The 23,181-nt window shown below is 39.3% G+C and overlaps 1 protein-coding gene across 6 annotated transcripts in view; it reads left to right on the top strand.

Moving 5' to 3' along the window:
* NUF2 (NUF2, NDC80 kinetochore complex component) overlaps window positions 1-8,312 on the top strand; it is a 43,469-nt gene extending 35,157 nt beyond the window's left edge. For all 6 annotated transcript variants that reach the window (XM_010854653.1, XM_010854655.1, XM_010854657.1 and 3 more), the window contains exon 14: window positions 7,913-8,312. In XM_010854653.1, coding sequence (XP_010852955.1) covers window positions 7,913-8,050 — 138 coding nt within the window. In that variant the 3' untranslated portion in view covers window positions 8,051-8,312. The remainder of the gene's footprint in view (window positions 1-7,912) is intronic.
* The last annotated feature ends 14,869 nt before the right edge of the window (window positions 8,313-23,181 follow it).

Raw genomic sequence — 23,181 nt, 5'->3', positions numbered from 1 at the left:
CTGAATGTTGAGCTTTAAGCCAACTTTTTCACTCTCCACTTTCACTCTCATCAAGAGGCTTTTGAGTTCCTCTTCACTTTCTGCCATAAGGGTGGTGTCATCTGCATATCTGAGGTTATTGATATTTCTGTACTCTAGTGGACCAAGATCATCTCTCTGGAACAAATCTGTACCCTCTTCTACTTAATGAAATTGTGCTTAAGATATTTGAGGATAAAGATCGTGGGTTCTTTCAGCCTTCTCATCTGGTTACTTAGTGCTCGTTTCCCAGCCATTCTTTATATAGTTTAATTTCCATTCTGTTTGCTGTCCTCTAGTCTGTTTCCTGCTCTTTTATTCTGCTTAATATGTAGAGTTCAGTACTGAACGTCGTCTTCCAGGTAATGGTGTCACCAACCCCAGAGCACTATACTTTTGTTAAATGAAGCATAATATCAAGTTGGATTTTTAGTAGCAGCAAAACTTTCGATGCAGTTAGTTGTTCAACTTGGTAAGTTGTTCTAACTTTACATTTACCCAGATGACATTGTCATATCCATTTGTTCCAAAATAGCTTGGGAGAGTCTCTAAGTCCTGTGATGACATTGAGACACATTTTGTCAAAAAAAACCCTTTAGCTTACTTTAGAATCATCTTTCATGAAGAGGAAAGAAGGATGTGTTAAAATTGCCAAATTTTTTTTTTCGTAATTTTGTTGGATCCTAATGATCCTTCTTTTTCATTAAATATTCCTTTCCATAGACATTTCATCACTTCTAACTTCAATTGTCATCTTTATTTATAAAGCTTTTAAAAATCTATTTTTCCTATTCTGGCCACCTCAACTCTACTCCTTATTTTAGTTGCCTGATGGATATTTTCAGTGGATAAGCTTATCATTACAAAATAACATTTATGAAATTTAACATTTTTCAGTGTCTTTCTTCTTCCTCACCCTCACGTTCTCCTTCCCCCTCTGCCTCTGTCTCCTTCCCCTTCCCTTTCCCTCTCTTTTTCATTTAGCTTCCTCATATTCTTCAGTGGCATCATCATTTTCAAAATATCACAAAGAGTTGCAGTTTTGGATTTTCTTAAGATAATCCTGATATCCAAACAGTCACCAAGTTAATGTCATGACTTGTAAAAACTCATTGATAACTATTCATAACAACTGTTTTCTAATCATATTTCTATCACATAATTTTCTAACATTCATGAATTGCAGCAAAAACTTGCTAAATTTATTCCTTAAGATTCTCCTGCATCAAATCTGTCCTGAATCCTAAGTATGGCCAAATTTTTCTTGTTAAAATATGACTCTTATTGCTACAGTTTCTTGTTTAAAACCCAAATTCCCTGTTTTCCTACATTTGGTAGGAAAACATTTAGTTATTCCTACATTTAGTCAACCATTCAGCAAACGGTCTATATACCTACAAGATTGTTCTTGTTCAGTCACTGAATCGTGTCTGACTCTTTGCGGCCCTATGGACTATAGCTCACCAGGCTCCTCTGTCCATGAAATTCTCTAGACAAGAGTACTGGAGTAGGTAGTCATTCCCTTCTCCAGGGGATTTTCCTGACCCAGGGATCAAACCTGGGTCTCCTGCATTGCAGGTGGATTCTTTACCATCTGAGCGACCAGGGAAGCCCCATATCTCCTAGAGTTTCCTCAAATTCACGTCCACTGAGATGGAGATGCTATCTAACCATCTTATCTTCTGCTGCTGGCTTCTTCTTTTGCCTTGACTCTTTCCCAGGATCAGGGTCCTTTCCAGTGAGTCAGCTCTTTGCATCACGTGGCCAAAGTGTTGGAGCTGCAGCTTCAGTCGTTCCAATGAATTTTCAGGGTTGATTTTCTTTACAATTGACTGGTTTAATCTCCTTGCAGTCCAGTGGACTCTCAAGAGTCTTCTCCATCACCACAATTTGAATGCATCAGTTCTTCAGCACTTAGCCTTCCTTATACTCCACCTCTCACATCCATACATGACTATGGGAAAAACCATAGCTTTGACTAGGCAGATCTTTGTCAGTCAAGTGACATCTCTGCATTTTAATATGCTCTCTAGTTTGTCATAGCTTTCTTCCAAGGAGCAAGTCTTAATTTCATGACTGCATTCACCATTTGCAGTGATTTTGAAGCCCAAGAAAATAAAATTTGTTGCTGCTTCCACCTTTTCCCTTTCTATTTGCCATAAAGTGATGGGACCGGATGCCATGATCTTAGTTTTTTTGATGTTGATTTTCAAGTCAGCCTTTTTATTCTCCTCCCTTGTCAAGAGGCTCTTTAGTTCCTCTTCACTTTCTGCCATTAGAGTGATATCATCTGCATGTCTGAGATTGTTGATATTCTCCCAGCAGTCTTTATTCCAGCTTGTGTTTCATTCAGTTCAGCATTTTTCATGATGTTATCTGCATATAAGTTAAGTAAGCAAGATGACAGTATACAACCTTAACTTGAGTAATTTTGAACCAGTCAGTTGTTTCGTGTCTGGTTTTAACTATTGCTTCTTGACCTGCAGAAAGGTTTCTCAGGAGGCAGGTAAGGAGATGTGGTATTCCCATTTCTAAGAATTATCAACAGTTTGTTGTGATCCACAAAGTCAAATGAAGCCGAAGTAGGTATTTTTTCTGAAAAACTCTGTTACTTTCTCCCTGATCCAACAGATGTCACAATTTGATCTCTGATGCTCTGCCTTTTCTAAACCAAGTTTGTACATCTGGAAGTTCACTTGAAGGATTTTGAGCATAACCTTGCCGGCATGTGAAATAAGCGCAATTGTACAATAGTTTGAACATTCTTCAGCATTGCCCTTCTTTGGAATTGTAATGAAAACTGACTTTTTCCAGTTTTGTGACCATTGCCAAGTTTTCCAAATTTGCTGACATACTGAGTACAGAATTTTAACAGTGTCATTTTTAGGATTTTTAAATTGCTCAGCTGGAATTTTGTCATCTCCACTAGCTTTGTTCGTAGGAATGCTTCCTAAGGCCCACTTGACTTCACACTCTAGGATGTCCAGCTCTAGGTGAGTGACCGCACCATTGTGGTTACCTGGGTCATTATGATCTTTCTTGTATTATCCTTCTGTTTTCTGTGTATTCTTGCCAACTGTTCTTAATTTTTTCTGCTTCTGTTGGGTCCTACCATTTCTGTCCTTTATTGTGCTCATCCTTCCATGAAATGTTCCTGAAGAGCTCCCTAGTCTTTCCCATTCTATCATTTTCCTATATTTCTTTGCACTGCTTCTTTAAGAAGGTCTTTTTATCTCTTCTTGCTATTCTCTGGAACTCTGTATTCAGTTGGGTATATTTTTCCCTTTCTCCCTTGCCTTTCTCCTCTCTTCTTTCCTCAACTATTTTTAGAGCTTCATCAGACAACCACTTTTCCTTCTTGCATTTCTTTTTCTTTGGGTTGGCTTTGGTCACTGCCTCCTGTACACTGTTATGAACTTCTGTCCATAGTTCTTCAGACACTCTGTCTATCAGACTTAATCCCTTGAATCTTTTCATCACCTCTGCTGTATCATAAGGGATTTGATTTAGGTCATACCTGAATGGCCTAGTGGTTTTACCTACTTTTCTCCAATTTAAGCCTGAATTTTGCAATAATGAGCCATAGCCAGCTCCGGGTTTTTTTGTTTGGGTTTTTACTGACTGTATAGAGCTTCTCCATCTTTGGCTGCAAATAACATAATCAGTCTGATTTTGGTATTGACCATCTGGTGATGTCTATGTGTAGCGTCATCTCTTGTGTTGTTGGAAGAGGGTATTTGCTATGAGCAGTGCCTTCTTTTGGTTTTACCAAAGGTAAAACCCTGTTAGCCTTTGCCCTGCTTCATTTTGTACTCAAGGCCAAACTTGCCTGTTATTCTGGATATCTCTTGACTTCCTACTTCTAATCTAATCCCCTATATTGAAAAGGGATGTCTTTTTTAGTTCTAGAAATTGTTGTAGGTCTTATAGAACCAGTCAACTTTAGCTTTTTCTGCATTAGTGGTTGGGGCATAGACTTGGGTTACTGTGATATTGAATGTTTTGCCTTGGGAACAAACCAGGATTGTTCTGTCATTTTTGAGATTGTACCCAAGTACTCCATTTCAGACTCTTTTGTTAACTAAGAAGGCTACTACTCCATTTTGCTAAGGAATTCTTGCCTAAGTAGTAGATATAATGGTCATCTGAATTAAATTTGCCTATTCCTGTCCATTTTTAGTTCACTGATTCCTAAGATGTTGATGTTCACTCTTGCCATCTCCTACTTGACCACATCCAATTTACTTTGATTCATGAACCTGACATTCCAGGTTCCTGTGCAGTATTGTTCTTTATAGAGTGGTATCATCTGCATGTCTGAGGTTGTTGATATTTCTCCTGACAATATTTTTTTTTTTTGAAGAATAATTGCTTTACAGAAGTTTGCAGTTTTCTGTCAAACCTCAACATGAATCAGCCATAGGCATACATATATTCCCTCCCTTTTGAAGCTCCCTCCCATCTCCCTCCCCATCCCACCCCTCTAGGTTGGTACAGAGCCCCTGTTTGAGTTTCCTGAGCCATACAGCAAATTCCCCTTAGCTACCTCTTTTACATGTGGTAATTACATACTCATTACATATGGTAATGTAAGTTTCCATGTTACTCTTTCCATTCATCTCACCCTCTCCTCTGGCAGTCTTTATTCCAGCTTATGATTCATCCAGCTCAGTATTTAACCTGATGTTATCTGTATATAAGTTAAATAAGCAGGATGACAGTATACAGCCTTGGACTTTACTTTCACTACCAGACACATCAATAAGGGAGCATTGTTTCTGCTTTGGCCCAGCTGCCTAATTCTTTCTGGTGCTATGAGTAATTGTTCTCCGCTCCTGCTCGGTAGCATGTTGGGTGCCTTGTGACCTGGGTCACTCATCTTCTGGCATAGTATCTTTTTACCTTTTCATATTGTGCATGGTGTTCTCCAGGCAAGAATACTAGAGTGGACTGCTATTTCCTTCTCCATCGAACTACGTTTTGTCAGAACTCTTCACTATGACCCATCCATCTTGGTTGGTCCTGCACAGCATGGCTCATAACGTCTTTGAGTTACTTAAGCTTCTTTGCTGTGACAAAGCTATGATCCATGAAAGGGATCTACTAGGTAGTAGCCTTTATATTTGATTCAGACAATAAGTGTGAACAAAGAAGCCATGATCCCTACCTTCTAGGATTATTAAAGTTTTGTATCTAAGCTAATCGTTTTCATTGTTTAAGGTGTAATGAAAAATGTATTCTCCGTATAACTTCCTGTGGCTTCTTTCAGATATCGTTGATTTCTCTCCTCACATACTATAGCATTATTAGTCTATTCTGATCTGTGCTGTCCATAGCTACTAGCAACATGTGGCTGTTTACACTTACATTTAAATTAATTTAAATGAAATAAAATTTAGTTCCTGGTTTATACTAGCTATATTTCAAGGGCTGAGTATCCAAACTAGTCTGGATTGTATGTTTCATAGGGTAGAAAAGCATAACTGCACGTCCCACTGTACTGTTATACCACTTACAGTGCTGTTGTCAGAGGCACTCAATAACATGGTGGTTGTTGAGTTAATACATGCTTGGTGGATAAATGGCTATACTGGCTGTAAAACTCCATAGATATTATATAACCCTGATATCTCTGATTTGGAAAGTGAGATAATTACCTAGACCAATGCTGTCCAATAGAAGTTACTGCTGGGAATGTTCTGTACTACTGAGTATGGTAGCCATTAGGTACTTGTAGCTACAGTGCAGAGAAGGCAATGGCACCCCACTCCAGTACTCTTGCCTGGAAAGTCCCATGGATGGAGGAGCCTGTTAGGCTGCAGTCCATGGAGTCGCTGAGGGTCAGACACGACTGAGCGACTTCACTTTCACTGTTCACTTTCATGCATTGGAGAAGGAAATGGCAACCCACTCCAGTGTTCTTGCCTGGAGAATCCCAGGGGCAGGGGAGCCTGGTGGGCTTCCATCTATGGGGTTGCACAGAGTAGGACATGACTGAAGTGACTTAGCAGAGCTACAGTGTGTTTGAAGGGTGGCTAGTGCAGCTGAGGAGCATGCAACTGTTTAAATGTAAATTTAAATAATCACATGTTCCTAGTGGTTGTCATGTTAGACACTGTAGAACTAGAGTTTGAGTTTAAAAGTATTTAACTTCAGCCAAGCCATCACAGTAAGACTTACTTATTATGCAAGTTAATATAAAATTCCACTTGGGTACAGAGTTAATTGGAAACTGAAATACGTAGCTTTGGTGAGGGCTCTGATCTATTGCTTTAACATCCTGTGAGGATTGGCTTGGAACTTCAGATGTTCGTTTGCTTCTGTGGACGTGCGGTAGAACTGGGCTTTAATATTTCATTCATTCGTTCATGTGGCTCTACCTGCCAGATTTGGTTCCTCCTTGAGAATACAGTTGCCCTCAGGAGAAAATTGTTCCTCTGAGTGTGTCTAAAAGGTTGGTTCATATATTTACAGATTATATATCTTTATTTAGCTACACTTCATTTTAATAGTTTCTCCTGAGTAATGTCTTTCTACCAAATTTATTCAGCTTTCTTTTACTATGAATAAGTGCATATTCCTATATAGAACCATGAAATTAAATTGATCTGTAGCTGCTGATTGTGCCAATTTTTAAAAATGGTGTTTATATAAGCTAGCAACTAATTCACCTTATTTTTCCAATAAGCTTTAAGAAATAAAGGTGTCAAAATTTTTTTATTTATTTCCCTAATGATTTATATTCCATCATAGTTGTAGTAATTTTATGTCTGATTAGATGTTGGGAATCTAAATACACTTTTCTGTTTTTGTATTATGATTTAATAATGATCCATGTTTAGATTTTAGGAAAGTGTTTAGCCTTCACCATCTATTTATATTCACTTAATCTAGAGCAATAGTTCCCAGATTCCCAGCAATAGTTCTTGCATAGGTAGCAGTCTCTGGAAATAGTGTTGTTCTTTTTTGAAACATTTTGAATTCTTACTATATTTAATTATGACCTATATAATTTGCTCAAAATCAGAGAGTATCTACACTAGAATTTAAACTAAGATAAGTACTAGCTATACTATGGGTTTAAGAAAAGTTTAATGGGAACAGCAGTTAAAATTGAGAATATTTATAACCATTTTACCCATTTATTGCTTTTTTCTTCCATTGGAAAAGGCCTGCTGTTTTATTTCAGTTGTGGAACACCTTTTATAATCTTTCAGAATACTACTTTTTCTTGTATCAAAATTTGAGAATTGTTTTGTGTAAGAAAAATCAATAATAAATGGATCAAAATTGCATTTGATAAGCATGAGATAAAAGATAATGCATGCAGACTAATTGTTTTATTATTTTATTCAGTCTATAAAAATTGTTTTGTAGTTTTTTCTTAATTCTTAACATCCATATAGGTTTATATGAAAATTCATTATTGCTTATAGTAGGACTGCCCGATCAGTTTATTAAAACAAAAATACTGGTGTATTTTTCAGTCCTGTAGATTACTTATTAAACCTGTTTACATGTAATTTAAATGATGATCAGAGTCAAATACAGAGGTTATAGCTGTTTACAGAAATCTAGGTATTTGCCTGGTAAACATGAAAAGCTCCAAAGTAAAAACTTTTCTTTGGTTATTAAAAATATGTCCTTAATGTCTTAGAATTCAAGCCATTGTTAGTGTCTCTGCTTTGCTCTTTCTGAGTAGCTGACTTTTTGGTGCATCCGTGTGGCTTAATAAGAGTAGGCACATGTGTGTCTGTATGTGCACGTGCATAAGATAATGTAGGCTTTAAAATATTATGAATAAATACGAATGAGACTGTTGGAATTCTTTAATTCACTTTTAGTTTTGGTCATTGCATGGAATAATCCTTGTTGTATTTCATTTTCTACTTAGGAAATATTTCTCAGCTTGAAAGCTGCTTTGGAGAAATACCACGAAGGCATTGAAAAGGCAACAGAGGACTGCCATGCTAAAATAGATGCGAAAACAGCTGAACTGAAGAAGAAAATGTTCAGAACCCAACCTGATTAACAGAATTACACATCTTTTTATAAAAAGCTTGTCAACTTTTAATTTTATATTCTGAAAGGGAATAGTTAAGTTGAAGTTAATGAAAGTATCAAAAGTACTAAATAGTGTTGGCTCGGTCATTTTTTATATACTCTCATAGATTATTATTTTGTAAGATAATACATTTATTGTAGACTTCCATGAACTTAAATTGTGCAGGTATTCATGTCTCTGCTCCTTGTTGTAAGTAGTGGTTGAAATAAACAATTGCATTTGAAATTTCTTCCCCCTGTTATTTTCATGGCTTTTGTCGCTTTGTTTGTCAACATACAGAGGTATAGTATTACTGAGCCCTGGCTTTGCACTAAGCATTGTGGGATCTCATTTGATCTTCACTCAGGCAGCTCTAGGTAGGCATTTTTATAACTACTTGATGGGTGAAGGTCCTGAAAGAGTAAATAATTGAACCAAAATTTGAATTGTGCTTTGTGTAATACTGAGGTCTGGAGTGTTTTTACTATACCATACTTCCTAATGTAATTCTTTGAAAGACGAAGTATGAGAGTGGTGGTCTTATGCTATGACATTTTTATGAGGAAAATAAAATGTGCAAACTGCTTAGAACAGTGCCGTGGTAGACAATACATATTAATTAATGGTATTTAGAGTTCCACTTCGGAGAAGGCAATGGCAGTCCACTCCAGTACTCTTGCCTGGAAAATCCCATGGACAGGGGAGCCTGGTGGGCTGCAGCCCATGGGGCCGCTAAGAGTTGGACACGACTAAGCGACTTCACTTTCACTTTTCACTTTCATGCATTGGAGAAGGAAATGGCAACCCACTCCAGTGTTCTTGCCTGGAGATCCCAGGGACGGCAGAGCCTGGCGGGCTGCCGTCTATGGGGTCGCACAGAGTCGGACACGACTGAAGCGACTTAGCAGCAGCAGCAGCAGCAGAGTTCCAGTTATTTTTCTCTTTGACAGAAATATAAAATACTACAGTAAGTACAGAGTAGGCTTTCAGTAAGAGGAAAAGCCCTAGGAAGAGTGGAAAGGGCTAGATGTCCAATGGAGGAATAGTTGGGGCACAAAATTGAGCTATTGCCCTGTCCCTTTCTTGCTTTTTTAAAAAAAAAAAAATTCAGCCCATGGAAAGGTCTATTTATGGGGCTGGGCAATAGGTGTAAACATGACCATGTCTCTCATTTTATGTTTAAAAAATGTTTAACTCACCAAGACCTGTCTCCACCTTTAGCTCTTATTCTTTTTCTTCCCCCACAACCAAATTTCTAGAAAACCTAATTTATATGTACCTCTATTTCTTTCCCTGCCCATAATGGTGTTGTTATTTCTATTCATACTGGTTCACTGAAGTTTCTAAAATCATTTTACTAGTTATCAAAATTCCCTGGACCATTTTAATCTTTATCTTCCTTACATTCCACCTGTCCAATACTTTTTCCCCTGTGTCTCAGTAACACTGCCCTCTTAGTTCTCTTAATTGTCTGTTCCTTTTAGATATTTTCCCATGAGGGTCTCATTCTCTGTTCTCCCCTAGAATGTATTCTCTAGGCGTCTGCCCTTGACCCTCCTTCTCTTCTCAACCTCTGTACCCCTCCTTGGAAACTTTCATCTACACCCACCACTTCAGTCATGAATTAAACATCCATGCAACTTTTACTGCGTTATGTGCATTGTTAACATTTGTCATATTTTTCTTGAATTTCAGACTTGGGTATTCAATAGCCAATACAGTATACCCTGACAACACCGCTGTGAACTGCAAGGGTCTACTTTTACGTGGATTTGTTTGAATAGAACTTTTGAATAAATGATCCACAGTTGGTTGAATCCATGGATGCAGAACTGTGGATACGGAGGATCACTGTGGGCAGAACTGTGGACACGGAGGATCACTACGGCCCTTGGAGCGTCAGCAGTCTCAGATCACTGGTCGTGGGGCCAGTCCCCTGCGGATACTGAGAGGTGACTGTAGAAATTTTTAACCTTGTGGCATTCTGGTGAAGCCTAACAGACCTTTTCAGAGTAATGTAATGTTTTAGTGCATAAAATAGAATACAGGACTGCAGGTGGAACCAATTAAATTCAAATATGATTATCAAAATACTCAAAAGCATGTTATGGAAAAGGAACTTAGCCAACTTTCTCTCTCATGCCAGTACTTCTCACTCCTTATATCCATTTAGTTAGCAAGAACTATGGATTGATGTACCCAAGTCTCCTCCTCTCACATCTTTGCCCATGTTGCAATTTATATCATCTTCATTTCTTAGCTGGTGTACTTGGCAGTAATCTTTTTTACTAGGTTTACAATCTCGAATCCACTTCTTCAAAGGTATTAGGTTATTCTAAACATGCTAATTGCTTCCCTGGTGGCTCAGGTTAAAGCAGGAGACCCAGGTTCGATCCCTGGGTCGGGAAGATCCCCTGGAGAAGGAAATGGCAACCCACTCCAGTACTCGTGCCTGGAGAATCCCATGGAGGGAGGAGCCTGGTAGGATACAGTCCATGGGGTCGCAAAGAGTCAGACACGACAGAGCGACTTCACTTCACTTCACTTCAAACATGCGAATTAGATTATGTCAATTATTTTTGCAAAAGCTTTTAGATTTTCAAATTGTGCTTGGGTGTCATAGTAAACTCAATATCTTAAGTTTGCAAAGGAAATAGAGTGATCGTTGCTGTCTGTTGGACACCAATGCAAACTGCTAGCTCAAGGTAGTTCACAGTTTCAATGTTAGATCACACTAAATTCCTTTTAATGATACCTCTTTACGAAGCTGGGTTTTGGGTTGTGGCATTCACTGGTTTGCTGTAATACAAATCAAGTATCACATGAAAATCATTATGGAATCAGAAATGAGAATGCCAATATCCAATCTGATTTGTACAGTGCCGAATTGGCATGCACACTGTTAATTGCTATCCAACAGAAGAAAATACTCTTTCAGTTTTGTTCTGTTTAAATGAACATTGCTAGGGCATAAATACCTATTAAGTTATTTGAACCTAACTACTTGATAATGGAACTTTTCAGCTTTGGGGTTTTGTTTTTTTTTTTTTTTTTCCACCAAGGGGCATAGTAAAAGAATTTTGGATACACTAAGAGCTTCTTGAACTGAGAAAGTTTTGGGACCTGTCACTTAGAGGAGAAATTTGCATGAATTTCAAGACCTCTTGTACTCTAGACTCCCATGCCTTTTCTCTTGCCAGTTCTCGTTTGAACTTCATCCATGAGTAATACCTATTTTCGCTTTCTTAGCACCTCACACTTCCATGTGTTTCCACGTTTCTTCTCGCTGTTTTTTTTTTTTCTTCTTCCGTGTGTCCAACTGAACATACAGTACTCATTTTTAAAGTCTCCAACCCAAACTATTGCTGTAATACCTTTTTAAAGGTCAGGTTTTCCTCTCTTTTTTTGTTATTACTTTCACTGTAATTTGTATCATATTGTAATTTTTTACACACCCTCCACTTGCCTAGGCCAGTGACTGTCTCTCTTTAGTACTAATAGGATAGTGTGGTGCCAGGCACCTGGTAGCTACTTTGTTTACTTAAGACATAGGTTTTTTTTTTCCTCTTTGACCAAATAATATATCCACTGAGGCCAAGTTTTCTTAGTCCAAGAAGAAACATTTATCTTTCATGCATTTTTTTTTTCACACCAAACATCAGCATAGGTTCTAGTAGTTCAGTATCTTCACTCATCTTTTTTTGGTCCCCAAACAGATAAAAGCCTTAATCAAGAAGCTGTCAGTATAATGCCCATTAAAACCATTATTTGGCTGTTTTGATTGGAGGGCAAATTATACAATTTAGAACTTTTTTGTAACACCTTCTTGAAAATGACTACTTGGGCTTATGTAACCTTGAAAAGTTTATTAATAGAGGGAAATTAATGCTCTGAAAAAAGGCGATGGTATTATGTATATGTGACATATGCTAAAGTCTGATCTTGAAGGAAATTCTGTATATAGACTTCAGTTATGTTATATGAGTGCAGCTACTTATTAGCTATATGTAGAGCAAATATTTAATTTCAAGTTCAACTGACATATTTCAAGGAGCTAATCCATTTTATGACAAAGCAAGGAAAATTGAAATATGCACCTTGCAGGCTGAAGTTAACACATCTGATTTTAGTTTTAACGGGATGTTTCCTATTTTTAGTAAGACCAGAAAAGTTTTATATGAAATTCCATTTCAAGTTCAGGACCTGTCCCCTGTTTCAATTAAGTCGGCTCTCTCATTTTGATTGAAATATGCTTCTCATCTTCCTATCCTTATTGCCACCAGGGGGCATAACACAACTTGTATAACCAATGATATTAAATAGAATAACTCGATTTTAAGATTTGAAACAGCAGAGCTGAAAATTTTTAAAGTGATAGTAACAACTCAAACGGAGGAGCCTGGTAGGCTGCAGTCCATGGGGTCGCTAAGAGTCAGACATGACTGAGCGACCTCACTTTCCCTTTTCACTTTCATGCATTGGAGAAGGAAATGACAACCCACTCCAGTGTTCTTGCCTGGAGAATCCCAGGGATGGGGGAGCCTGATGGGCTGCCGTCTATGGGGTTGCACAGAGGTGGACAGGACTGAAGCGACTTAGCAGCAGCAGCAGCAACTCAAAAAAAAAAAAGTATCAGAATTTATAGACAATCTATTTAGGAATTGAAGTAGGTTCTAAATAGTAACTTAAAATTATTTTAAAAGTTTGCTAAGAGGATGACTCTGCCAAAGCTCCAATTCTGACCCTATTTCGTTATTTTTCTTTAGATTACCTAAATTATCCTCCTAGTACTTGGTTCAGGATTTCTAGCTTAGATTTCATGCAGCTCTTAAAACTGAACTTTCCTGCACACGAATTTGAGATACCCGTACTAGAATGAACAAGTCACTTAGGAAATTAACCTAGACCACCACCTGGCCTTGTTTTAGTGTGACATTGTTTGTTGGTCTTCATGATAAGATGATAAAGTCCTTCTCTACTACTACCATCCTCCTTTAATCCATTCATACTGTCAATACATAGATCTCCCTAAAATACAAATTTAATCATCTCTTTGCCACTGCTTTACAAATATTTGATGCTAACTCACTTCAGGATATGATCCATAATACTTTGAAGGATAGTATACTTTGACAGAGGCCATGTGGTATAACATTGCTGCTGCTGCTGCTAAGTCACTTTAGTCGTGTCCGACTCTGTGCGACCACATAGACGGCAGCCCACCAGTCTCCGCCGTCCCTGGGATTCTCCAGGCAAGAACACTGGAGTGGGTTGCCATTTCCTTCTCCAGTGCAGGAAAGTGAAAAGTGAAAGTGAAGTCGCTCAGTCGTGTCCGACTCTTAGCGACCCCGTGGACTGCAGCCTACCAGGCTCCTCCGTCCATGGGATTTTCCAGGCAAGAGTACTGGAGTGTGGTGCCATTGCCTTCTCCGTGATATAACACAGTAGTTCCCAAATTATACTGTCTATAACATTTGCCTGGGGTGCTTGTTAAATATGCCTTGATTTGGAGGGGTCTCTGGGAGGCTACACTTAAGTGCACGAAGTGCTGATAACAGTGATCTTTGGAGATCACTTTAAGAATCTCTGCTGTGTGATTAAAAGCATACACTTTAGAGTCAGTATTTATATTTCTTATAAAACGGGAATAATAAATACATCTTTAGCTCATAAGAATTGAGTGAGTCTTTTAAAAAAACAGCACAGTGCCTGCTACACAGCAAATACACGGTAGCTGGTGCTGTTATAAACATAACTGGTAGTAGATTGCTCCAGGGAGCAGGCTTTCTATTTTCTGCACTGCCTCTATTTGCAGTCCTTTATGCCTACTTGGTGATGAGTGAATGTTTGCTGAATTAAAGGATCTTGTCAGCTTGGCCAAAATGAGCAGAGGATTCTAAAGCATATAGTTTACCAGGTAGCAAATCAGCTTTGTATTTTTAGTACAAAGAACATAGATCATGACGGTTTTATCTTTCTTACCAGGAGCAAAAGGCAAGCACACTCATGGCAAACATGCAAGCTTCCCTTGGCTCCATAGGGTGTCACTGCTGACTCCTCGTTCCAAGTAGAGCGCAGGTGTGAGGATTGTACAACCTTTGAAGGATGGGTCTCAAACCTCGGGTTTCATCAGAATCCCATGAAAGGTTAAGACAGATTACTGCCTCGGAACTTCTCATTCAGAAGGTCTGGGGTGGGGTTCTAGAATGTTCATTTGAAATTCCCTGGTGAAGATGACACTCCTGGTCAGGGATCCCACTTAGAGAATCACTGCAACAGAGAAATCCATTCACAGGTGGGGACAGGTTTTTTTCATAGGTCTTCTATAGCAATTGAAATGCATTGATGTGCGTATAAGTCACCTAGACTAGATCTTGTTAAAATACAGATTCTCATTCAGCTGGTTTGGGTGGGATCTGAGATCCTGCAGAGCTTCCCAGGTGGCTCAGTGGTAAAAAATCTGCCTGCCAATGCAGGAGACTGATTCGATCCCTGCGTCAGGATGATCCCCTGGAAGAGGGCATGGCAACCCACTCCAGTATTCTTGCCTGGGGAATCCCATGGACAGGGAAGCCTGGTGGGCTACAGTCCATGGAGTTGCAGAGAGTCAGATACAACTGAGCACACGTGCAAAAAACTGAGATTCTGCGTTTCTAAACAGCTTCTGGGTGAAACACACTGCGGGACTCCTGACGACACCTTGAATAGCGAAGTCGATATCACTCCCTGCCTCTCGTCATTGATTCCACGTTCATATCACCAAGTCCTTTACTTTCCAAGGAAGTGATGGTAATGTGTAAAGTGCATGGCACAGCACCCTGTGCATAGGCAAGCACCTTACATTATGGTAACAATTATTAGGATGAGCAATTTAGTTTAGTGGTGAAGAATGTGGGGTTTGGAGGGACTTTGAAATTCCATGTTTGTGACTTACCAGCCATGTGAACTGGGTCATGTTATAGAATGTCTCGGAGCCTCAGGTTCCTCATTTGTAAATTAGGGATTATAGTAGTCTTTACTCCACATAGTTGTTGTAAGAATTAAATCAGAAAATAAATGTGAGCTTCTTATCACTCTTTGTAAATGGCTAGTATTACTAGTAAAACCCAAGAAATAGAGATGACAAAAATAGCTGCCAGAGGTGCTAGGTAAGCTTTTATAATTTGAAAGAAATAGAATCTAACCAGAAAAAAAAAGGCATGTGTTAACTCGCGACTGTGACCTACCCACTACTAATGTTTATTGCTCTCAACTATGTCACCTGGCATACCTGAGAAAGGATTCAGAAAACAGATGCTTAAAGCCATCTTTTAGACTAGACTTGAAAAAAAAATGTTATAGAAATATTAATATCTTTTAAAAAGTTCTCAGTAATCAAATGTATTTATCTTAGAGGCAAATTTGTCCTAATGTAAATCAAGGCAACTTTATATAAGTACTCATTCAAGTCAGAGGCCACAAAATTTTAATCTACAGAATTTAGCATACAATAGAAGCAAACTAATATCTGTTGAAGAAACAAATGGAGAAACCCTACTGTATTCAAAGGTGTAGTCATCTGTTCCTCAGGTTCTCCCATTTTCTATTTTTCTTAGAAGGGTTCCCTTTAGTTCTCTCAGTGTCCTAGTTTTTAACCCTGCATGTCCCACATTCCAGGAAACCCCTCAGTTCAGAGCAAGCCAGAATGATTGGTCTTCCTAAATATGTGAAAGATACACACGTATCTTCATGTACACACATACATACATACATCTGGGCCTCCCGGGTGGCACTAGTGGTAAAGAACCCACGTGCTAGTGCAGGAGACATGAGGCGCAGGTTTGATCCCTGGGTTGGGAAGGTCCCCTGGAGAAGGGCATGGCAACCCACTCCAGTATTCTTCCCCAGAGAATCCAGTGGACAGAGGATCATGGTGCGCACAGAGTCAGACACAACTAAAGTGACTTAGCCCGCATATATGGCTATACATGTGGCCCTATTTTCTCCCTTACTCATATCCATGGTTGGGCTTCATTTACTTTCACAGAATTTAGGTATCCACTTCAATCCATAATACAATGGTCCTTTACTAAGAGTAATTATACCACATGCAATATGAGTATATACACTGGAAGAAGTCAAGTGAAAAAGTCAGTTTCTGCTATCAAGAAGTATCCATGGACACTGTCAACTCTTAAGGGCTTTCTCTCCATGCAAATGTTATGCTTTCCTTTTTGCCCAAATCCTTTATTAGTTATCTACTGCTATGTAACAAATTAGGTTACCAGGTTCCAGAGAGTTCTGAAGAAAACTCGCTTGTCTTTTGCTCATACAGAGAAAAGGTAACTTTTTTCCCTCTTTTTTTTTTTTTTTGCTTAACTTTTATGTTCAGAGTGATTGTTCTTCCAACTTCTCAGAAAGGTAAATGGGGAACAAAAATCAGCTCCACATGCCTTACCTGCACTACAGGGCATCTGCCCAGAGGTACACTTCTCTCCCCCAACACCTGATTCATCTGCGGAAGCGAAGGCATTCCAGGGTAAAAGCCCTTCTCCTTTCTACACACTCAGCCCCAAAGTCACCCTTACCCCCTCCCCTCTGTAGATATATGAAAAGGAAAAAAGAAGCAAACCTTGGGATTAGGGCCGGAATTCCCCCAGGTGCTCCCTGATTTTGTTAATAAAGTTTTATTAGAACATAGCCAGGCTCATTGTTTACATATTGTCTATGCCTGTAATCAAGCCAAGATGGCAGAGTTCAGTAATTGTGACAGACACCACGTTGTTAGGGGAAGCACACTGAAACCACCCACCCTGTCCAGGCACTCTAGTAACCATCTAGATGAGTTCCTTACTAGGACAATCTAGTAAGGAACATGGAACTAACAAACCGCCAAAAGAGATGTCCCATCACCTCCTAGAATCCTTCTCACTGGCGTCCATCTTGCCTGAGCAACGCGTGCGTCACTAAGAAGGACCCTGAACCAGAATGATTGATTAGAGACAACCCAGAAAATAATCCCATTACCATAAAACCGAAGACTGGAAGCCACATGACAGAGCAGTGACAGAGCAGTCCTCCTGGGTTTCTTTACCTTCCTGCCCTCTTCCCAGGCGCCCCTTCCCAATAAAATCTCTTGCTTTTTCAGCACAAGTGTCTCCTGGGACAATTCATTTCCTAGTGTTAGACAAGAGCCCCCTTTGGGGCCCTGGAAGGGGTCCCATTTCTGAAACAATATGATCTACATTTCCAAAAATATTTACTATTTGGCCCTTCACAGAGAAGGGTTATGCCCCTGATCTGGTAAATAAAGGTGGAGGCATGAGAAGCATGCCTATATCATATGAAGTGAAGGTGTTAATTGCTCAGTCGTGTTCGGCTCTGTGATCCAATGGACTGTAGCCCGCCAGGCTCCTCTGTCCATGGGATTCTCCAGGCAAGAGTACTGGAGTGGATTGGCATTCCCTTCTCCAGGGGATCTTCCCAACCCAGGGGTCAAACCCAGAGCTCCCACATTGCAAGCAGATACTTTACAGTCTGAGCCACTTGGGAAGCCACATATTTATGCTTCAAAAGAAAACATGCACCTCATCTCTTTTCTGTCACTTTCTTAACATTGCCAGACTGTATTTTGCTACTTCTTACCTCATCCTATCTTAAAAGAATGAATAGCAAACTATGTAGAATATTTTAAAATAATCTCAATCAATGTAGGTCCCATATAATGCTATCAGCCCTGGAGCTATGTTATCATTCTGTCTTTAATTGATCAGTACAGAAATGTATCTTACTTCATAAGAATGTTTACCAAAAATTACTTCCTAGACCATCAACTACTGAAGGACAGAGGGAATGTCTTCAGATTCCTCTATAACCCCCTTCCCCTGCCCTCCTCCATCTGCCCCTCATTCAGTGTCCTGCTCAAAGAGGTCACTCCATAAACGCTGGCTTGTGGCTGGTGATGTTAGCATGCCTGGATATACCTGATTACATTTTGTAAGAAATAATTGTGGCATACAGACAGGTGTGGGATGGGTGCGGGGCAAGCAAAGGAACAGAGGGATGCAATGGAAAAAGGTGGTTCTAAAAGCATTTGCTAATTTACAACTTCCAGGGCTGCTGAAACCATTTTCAAATTTTGCAGCCTTTGACATTTTTGCAAATTTTCCCTGTCTTTGCTGCTGTTCTAGTATCACAGATAAGAAATCCCTCAAACCTTGCTCTGTTCTGGAATAATGAGATTGGAAAAGATTTTTTTCATCTTTTTAACATTAAAAAAAAAAAATTTAGCCACAGCCCAGCAGTTCAACAAATATTACTCATGTCGCAGCAAGAAGAAAAGGAGACTTTTGAATTAAAAAAAAATAAAAGTGGAAAAGATGAACACAAGAGGCATTGTTTGCATATCAGAAAAATTAATCTACATAGGAAAGTGTAAGAACCTGCAATTCAGAAAGCAAAGAATTAGGACAGCCCAGCTGAGAATAATTTTGTAGCCGGTTAATTTAATTGCATAAATCATTCCTTTGTTAGCAATAAAGAGATATAATTAAAATGAGATTGCCTCTAGTTTCTATTCTCTAGAAACTAAAGGAATTGATTTGGGGTAAAGCATTCTTCCAAATACCAGACCAGCAAATTACATTTACCTTTTTAGAAAAGCTAAATTATTTTGCCGTAATATCATGGTGGGTTTAATTAATTATAGATCTGCCATATGATCTTAAAGAAATAATTTATTTAATGTCCTTAGAACAGAAGTTTGCAATCATGTGTGTATCCCTTTGGTAGATGGTGTGCAGATTTTTACAAACAGGTCAGAAGTTTAACAGGCAGCTGTCAGGAGGAATTTGAGGCAGTATAACGATTGTTTGGGGTTTTGATTCACTGTCCTTGTTTAAAAAAAAAAAGCCACTGCTTAGTATTATATAATTTAACTGAGCTCATTTAGATTGGCTTTATTCTAAAATTGCTACTGGTAATTATTTGCTCTCTCTGAACCTTTGGGATTTAAAGAGCCTATAATTGTCTATTAAATAGGGGGAAATCAGATCAAAGAGGAATGCAAAAAGTCTCCTACTATAAAGCCCAGGTCTGCTGATCAGTCAATTGAATGTCAGAGAGAATTGTAAGCTGTGACAGAGAAGAGGCTCATTTTTATGGTAATGAATTTGAATTTTTAAAAATGTACTAAACTACACTTGCTTGCTCCAGATTTTTAAAATTCATTGGCATTACTCGGCAACAGGGATTTACACAGAGGTGGGAGGGGATTCTGCCAGCCTTCAGAGGGCCTGGTTTCAGGGAAAACCATGCCCCTGCACTAGGCCCGCCTTGAAGTTTTCATACCACAGCTTGCCCCACTGAGACTGGTGACCCATTTCAAACTCTAATTTCATGTAATGCTGACCTGAGAGCAGTGAGAGAGCTGTCATTGTGAAGGGCTACCAGAAAGGGTTTCAATTGTATTCTTAAATTTTTCTTTTTTAAGTTAGGCTTTGGAACACGGACATGAGTTTGAGTAAACTCCAGGAGTTGGCAATGGACAGGGAGGCCTGGCACACTGCAGTCCATGGGGTCGCAAAGAATTGGACATGGCTGAGCGACTGAAATGACTTGGAACACAGATGTTCATTATTATTCACAATGTGGTAGGTCATCTTGTATATTTCTGGATAAGAATCCCTCTCTTAAAGGAAAACAGACATGTTGTAAAATACTTCATTTTTGTACTAGATAAAATGTTTGATTTTGCTGTTGGAGGCTTACATTATTGACCTGTTAGAACAAGAAGTTTGTTGATTTTGTTTTAATCACTAAGTCATATCTGACTCTGCAAACCCATGGACTGTAGCCTACCAGGTTCCTCTGTCCGGGTGATTTCCCAGGCAAGAATACTAGAGTGAGCTGCCATTTCCTTCTCCAGGGGATCTTCTCAACCCAGGGAGGGAACCTGCTTTTCCTGTGTTGGCATGTGGATTCTTTCCCCCTGAGCCACCAGGGAAGTCCAAGAACAAGCAGTGCAAAGCACTATTTATCTGGATTCCAGTGGCTCATAAGCAGGCAGCTAGAGGAGAAATATAGCCCAAGACTCAAGAGAAACAAACTTTTCCTGCCTGATTTCCACCGCTCAGTGAAGATATCTTACCAAAGGAGCTAGGCAGTGAGGTACATTATTCTGACACTTCTTCTTTTTTTTTTTTTTAATAAATTTATTTATTTTAATTGGAGGCTAATTACTTTACAATATTGTATTGGTTTTGCCATACATCAACACTTCTTAACTCCACCTTCAGTCCATAGGGCAGTACAGATGATCTGAGCTCTCTCTGCTCAAAAAGTTGCAGAAGATTCCTCTCTCTGTTGGGCAATCTCTACTAGGGACATGTTCTATCCTAAAATGCTTTGTAGATTTTCCACCTAATGCCATAACTTTCAGTCTCACATTTCTTCTCTTAGCTCACTGCCTGACATCATGAAGACTGGCTGGCCCCTTGTCAAGCCTTTCTATGTGCTCAAAGCTGGCATTATCTCCTTCCCTTTGTGACTAAGACCATTGACTTGAGTGGGGTATTAGTGCAACAATAAATAAAATATAATGTTGAGGTTAATCAACAGATGTCCTGATTTATTTGGAAAGTCTGGACCGAAAATTCATGTGAAGGGCATACTTTAGTGTTAAAATGATGGCATCAACCAGAATTGTTATCCAATTTAAATAATATTCAGTGTTAGGACTAAAAACAGCTGTTTACCCTCAAGTAGTTTCAATTTATCACCTGATTCTGGATAATCTCAGTCCATTAATCTCAACTTTAGTCCTGCTTCTATGTACTGTCCCCCAGACAAATGGGGATTCTGACTTGCTCCACCAATAATGTGGTTTTGGTTATACTTTGTCTTCAGTAAGTTTATTCATGATTGGTACAGATGATGTTGGTAATTAGATATCCCGAGATGTAAAACCTCACCCCATGTACTTTAAATGTAATGTCTGTCCTAAAAATAAATCTAAAAGTACATATTAGTGTCACCAGGTGTAGTAAGAATACTTAGATATCTTGAGCCATCTGTTTCTGGGACATCATGACATTCATCCTCAAAACATTTAGTAGTCACAAGTTATGAACTAGATTACCGATAGGGGACTTTAAGGTTGGAGCAGCTTAATATCACACATTTAGCTCAGGAAAAGAAGAAAAAGACCAGCAGTTCCTAGTAGCAGTCTCTGGCTTTCCTACCTTAAAACTTAGACCCCATTCAGTCAGCTGACCAGTAGCAGGTAATAGTGAGCTGATATTACCCAAACTATTTTGTACCAGTACCCTATAAAGCTCTCAATACTGTAGTGTTTGAAAATAGATTCAAAATACCCACCAGTATTTTATGAACTGTAAGGAGTTTTAAGGGCTTTATTTTTGCAAGTACTGATAAAGATTAGTAAGATTACATGATATAACCTGTCTCAAGGTTAAGTGTTTGGCCTGCAACCTTGGACTAAGCTCATCAGCTCCTCTCCATAGTGTTCTAGACTGTTGTATCGGCTATCTCTTCCAGGTCCTGTAATTCCTTTACCAACCTCATCATGTCTTATTATCATTTCTCTGTATGAATAACTTCATCATCATCTGTGAGTTCTTGGGCTCATTCACTGTTTAATTGCCAATATCCAGCAGAGTGCCTGGCATAGAGACAACCAATTACTGTTGTCATTATTAACCAATAGGGAGTGGGGGACTCTACATCCCTGGCTTCCAGAGCATCCTATCCATATTCTTGGCTAACTATACATGGTTAATATCAACAGGTATGTTGAATGCATTATGCCATGCTTAACACAGGCCCTTTCTCATGCTGGGTATTTAATAAGTTTTGCAGAATGAAAGTCATCCTGCACTATGACAGGCCTTTTAACAGCCACCAGGAGATGTGGCTCCCATTAGGAAGCTTCCATAAGCCTCTTAACCTTATCCTTCAGAGGGCAAACAGAATGAAAACCACAATCACAGAAAACTAATCAAACTGATCACATGGACGGCAGCCTTCCCTAACTCAATGAAACTATGAGCCATGCCATGTAGGACCACCCAAGACAGATGGGTCATGGTGGAGAGTTCTGATAAAACGTGATCCACTGGAGAAAGGAATGGCAAACCACTTCGGTATTCTTGCCTTGAGAACCTCAGGAACAGTGTGAAAAGGCAAAAAGATATGACAATGAAAGATGACATCCTCAGATTGGTAGATGCCAAATATGCTACTGGAGAAGAGTGGAGAAATAACTCCAGAAAGAAGGAAAAGATGGAGCCAAAGTGAAAACAATGCCCAGTTGTGGATGTGACTGATGATAGAAGTAAAGTCTAATGGTGTAAAGAAAAATATTGCATAGGAACCTGGAATGTCAGGTCCATGAATCAAGGTAAATTAGAAGTGGTCAAAAAGGAGATGGTAGAGTGAACAATGACATTTTAGGAATCAGTGAACTAAAATGGACTAGAATGTGTGAATTTAATTCAGATGAACATTATATCTACCACTGTGGGCAAGAATCCCTTAGAAGAAGATGAGTAACCCTCATAGTCAAAAAAAGTATGAAATGAAGTACCTGGATGCAATCTCAAAAATGACAGTATGATCTCTGTTCATTTCCAAGGCAAAGCATTCAATATCACAGTAATCAAAGCAATCAAAATCTATGCCCCAGCCAGTAATACTGAAGAAGCTGAAACTGAATGGTTCTATGAAGACCTACAAGACCTTCTAGAACTAACACCCAAAAAAGATGTCGAGCGGCTGAGGAGCAACCCCACATCCAAGGAGCGGCAGCTACATGGGTGTAGGAGGGCCAAGAGGAGCTACTCCACATTCAAGGTCAGAAGGGGTGGCCGTGAGATACCCCTCATCCAAGGTAAGGAGCAGCAGCTGTGCTTTGCTGGAGCAGCTGTGAAGAGATACCCCACGTCCGAGGTAAGAGAAACACAAGTAAGACGGTAGGTGCTGTGAGAGGGCATCAGAGGGCAGACACACTGAAACCATAATCACAGAAAACTAGTCAATCTGATCACATGGACCACAGCCTTGTCTAACTCAATGAAACTAAGCCATGCTGTGTGGGGCCACCCAAGATGGGCGGGTCATGG

The sequence above is a fragment of the Bison bison genome, unplaced genomic scaffold (assembly GCF_000754665.1).
Source record: "Bison bison bison isolate TAMUID 2011002044 unplaced genomic scaffold, Bison_UMD1.0 scf7180017864346, whole genome shotgun sequence".
Classification (NCBI taxonomy): domain Eukaryota; kingdom Metazoa; phylum Chordata; class Mammalia; order Artiodactyla; family Bovidae; genus Bison; species Bison bison.
This window is presented reverse-complemented; position numbering and strand designations above follow the sequence as displayed.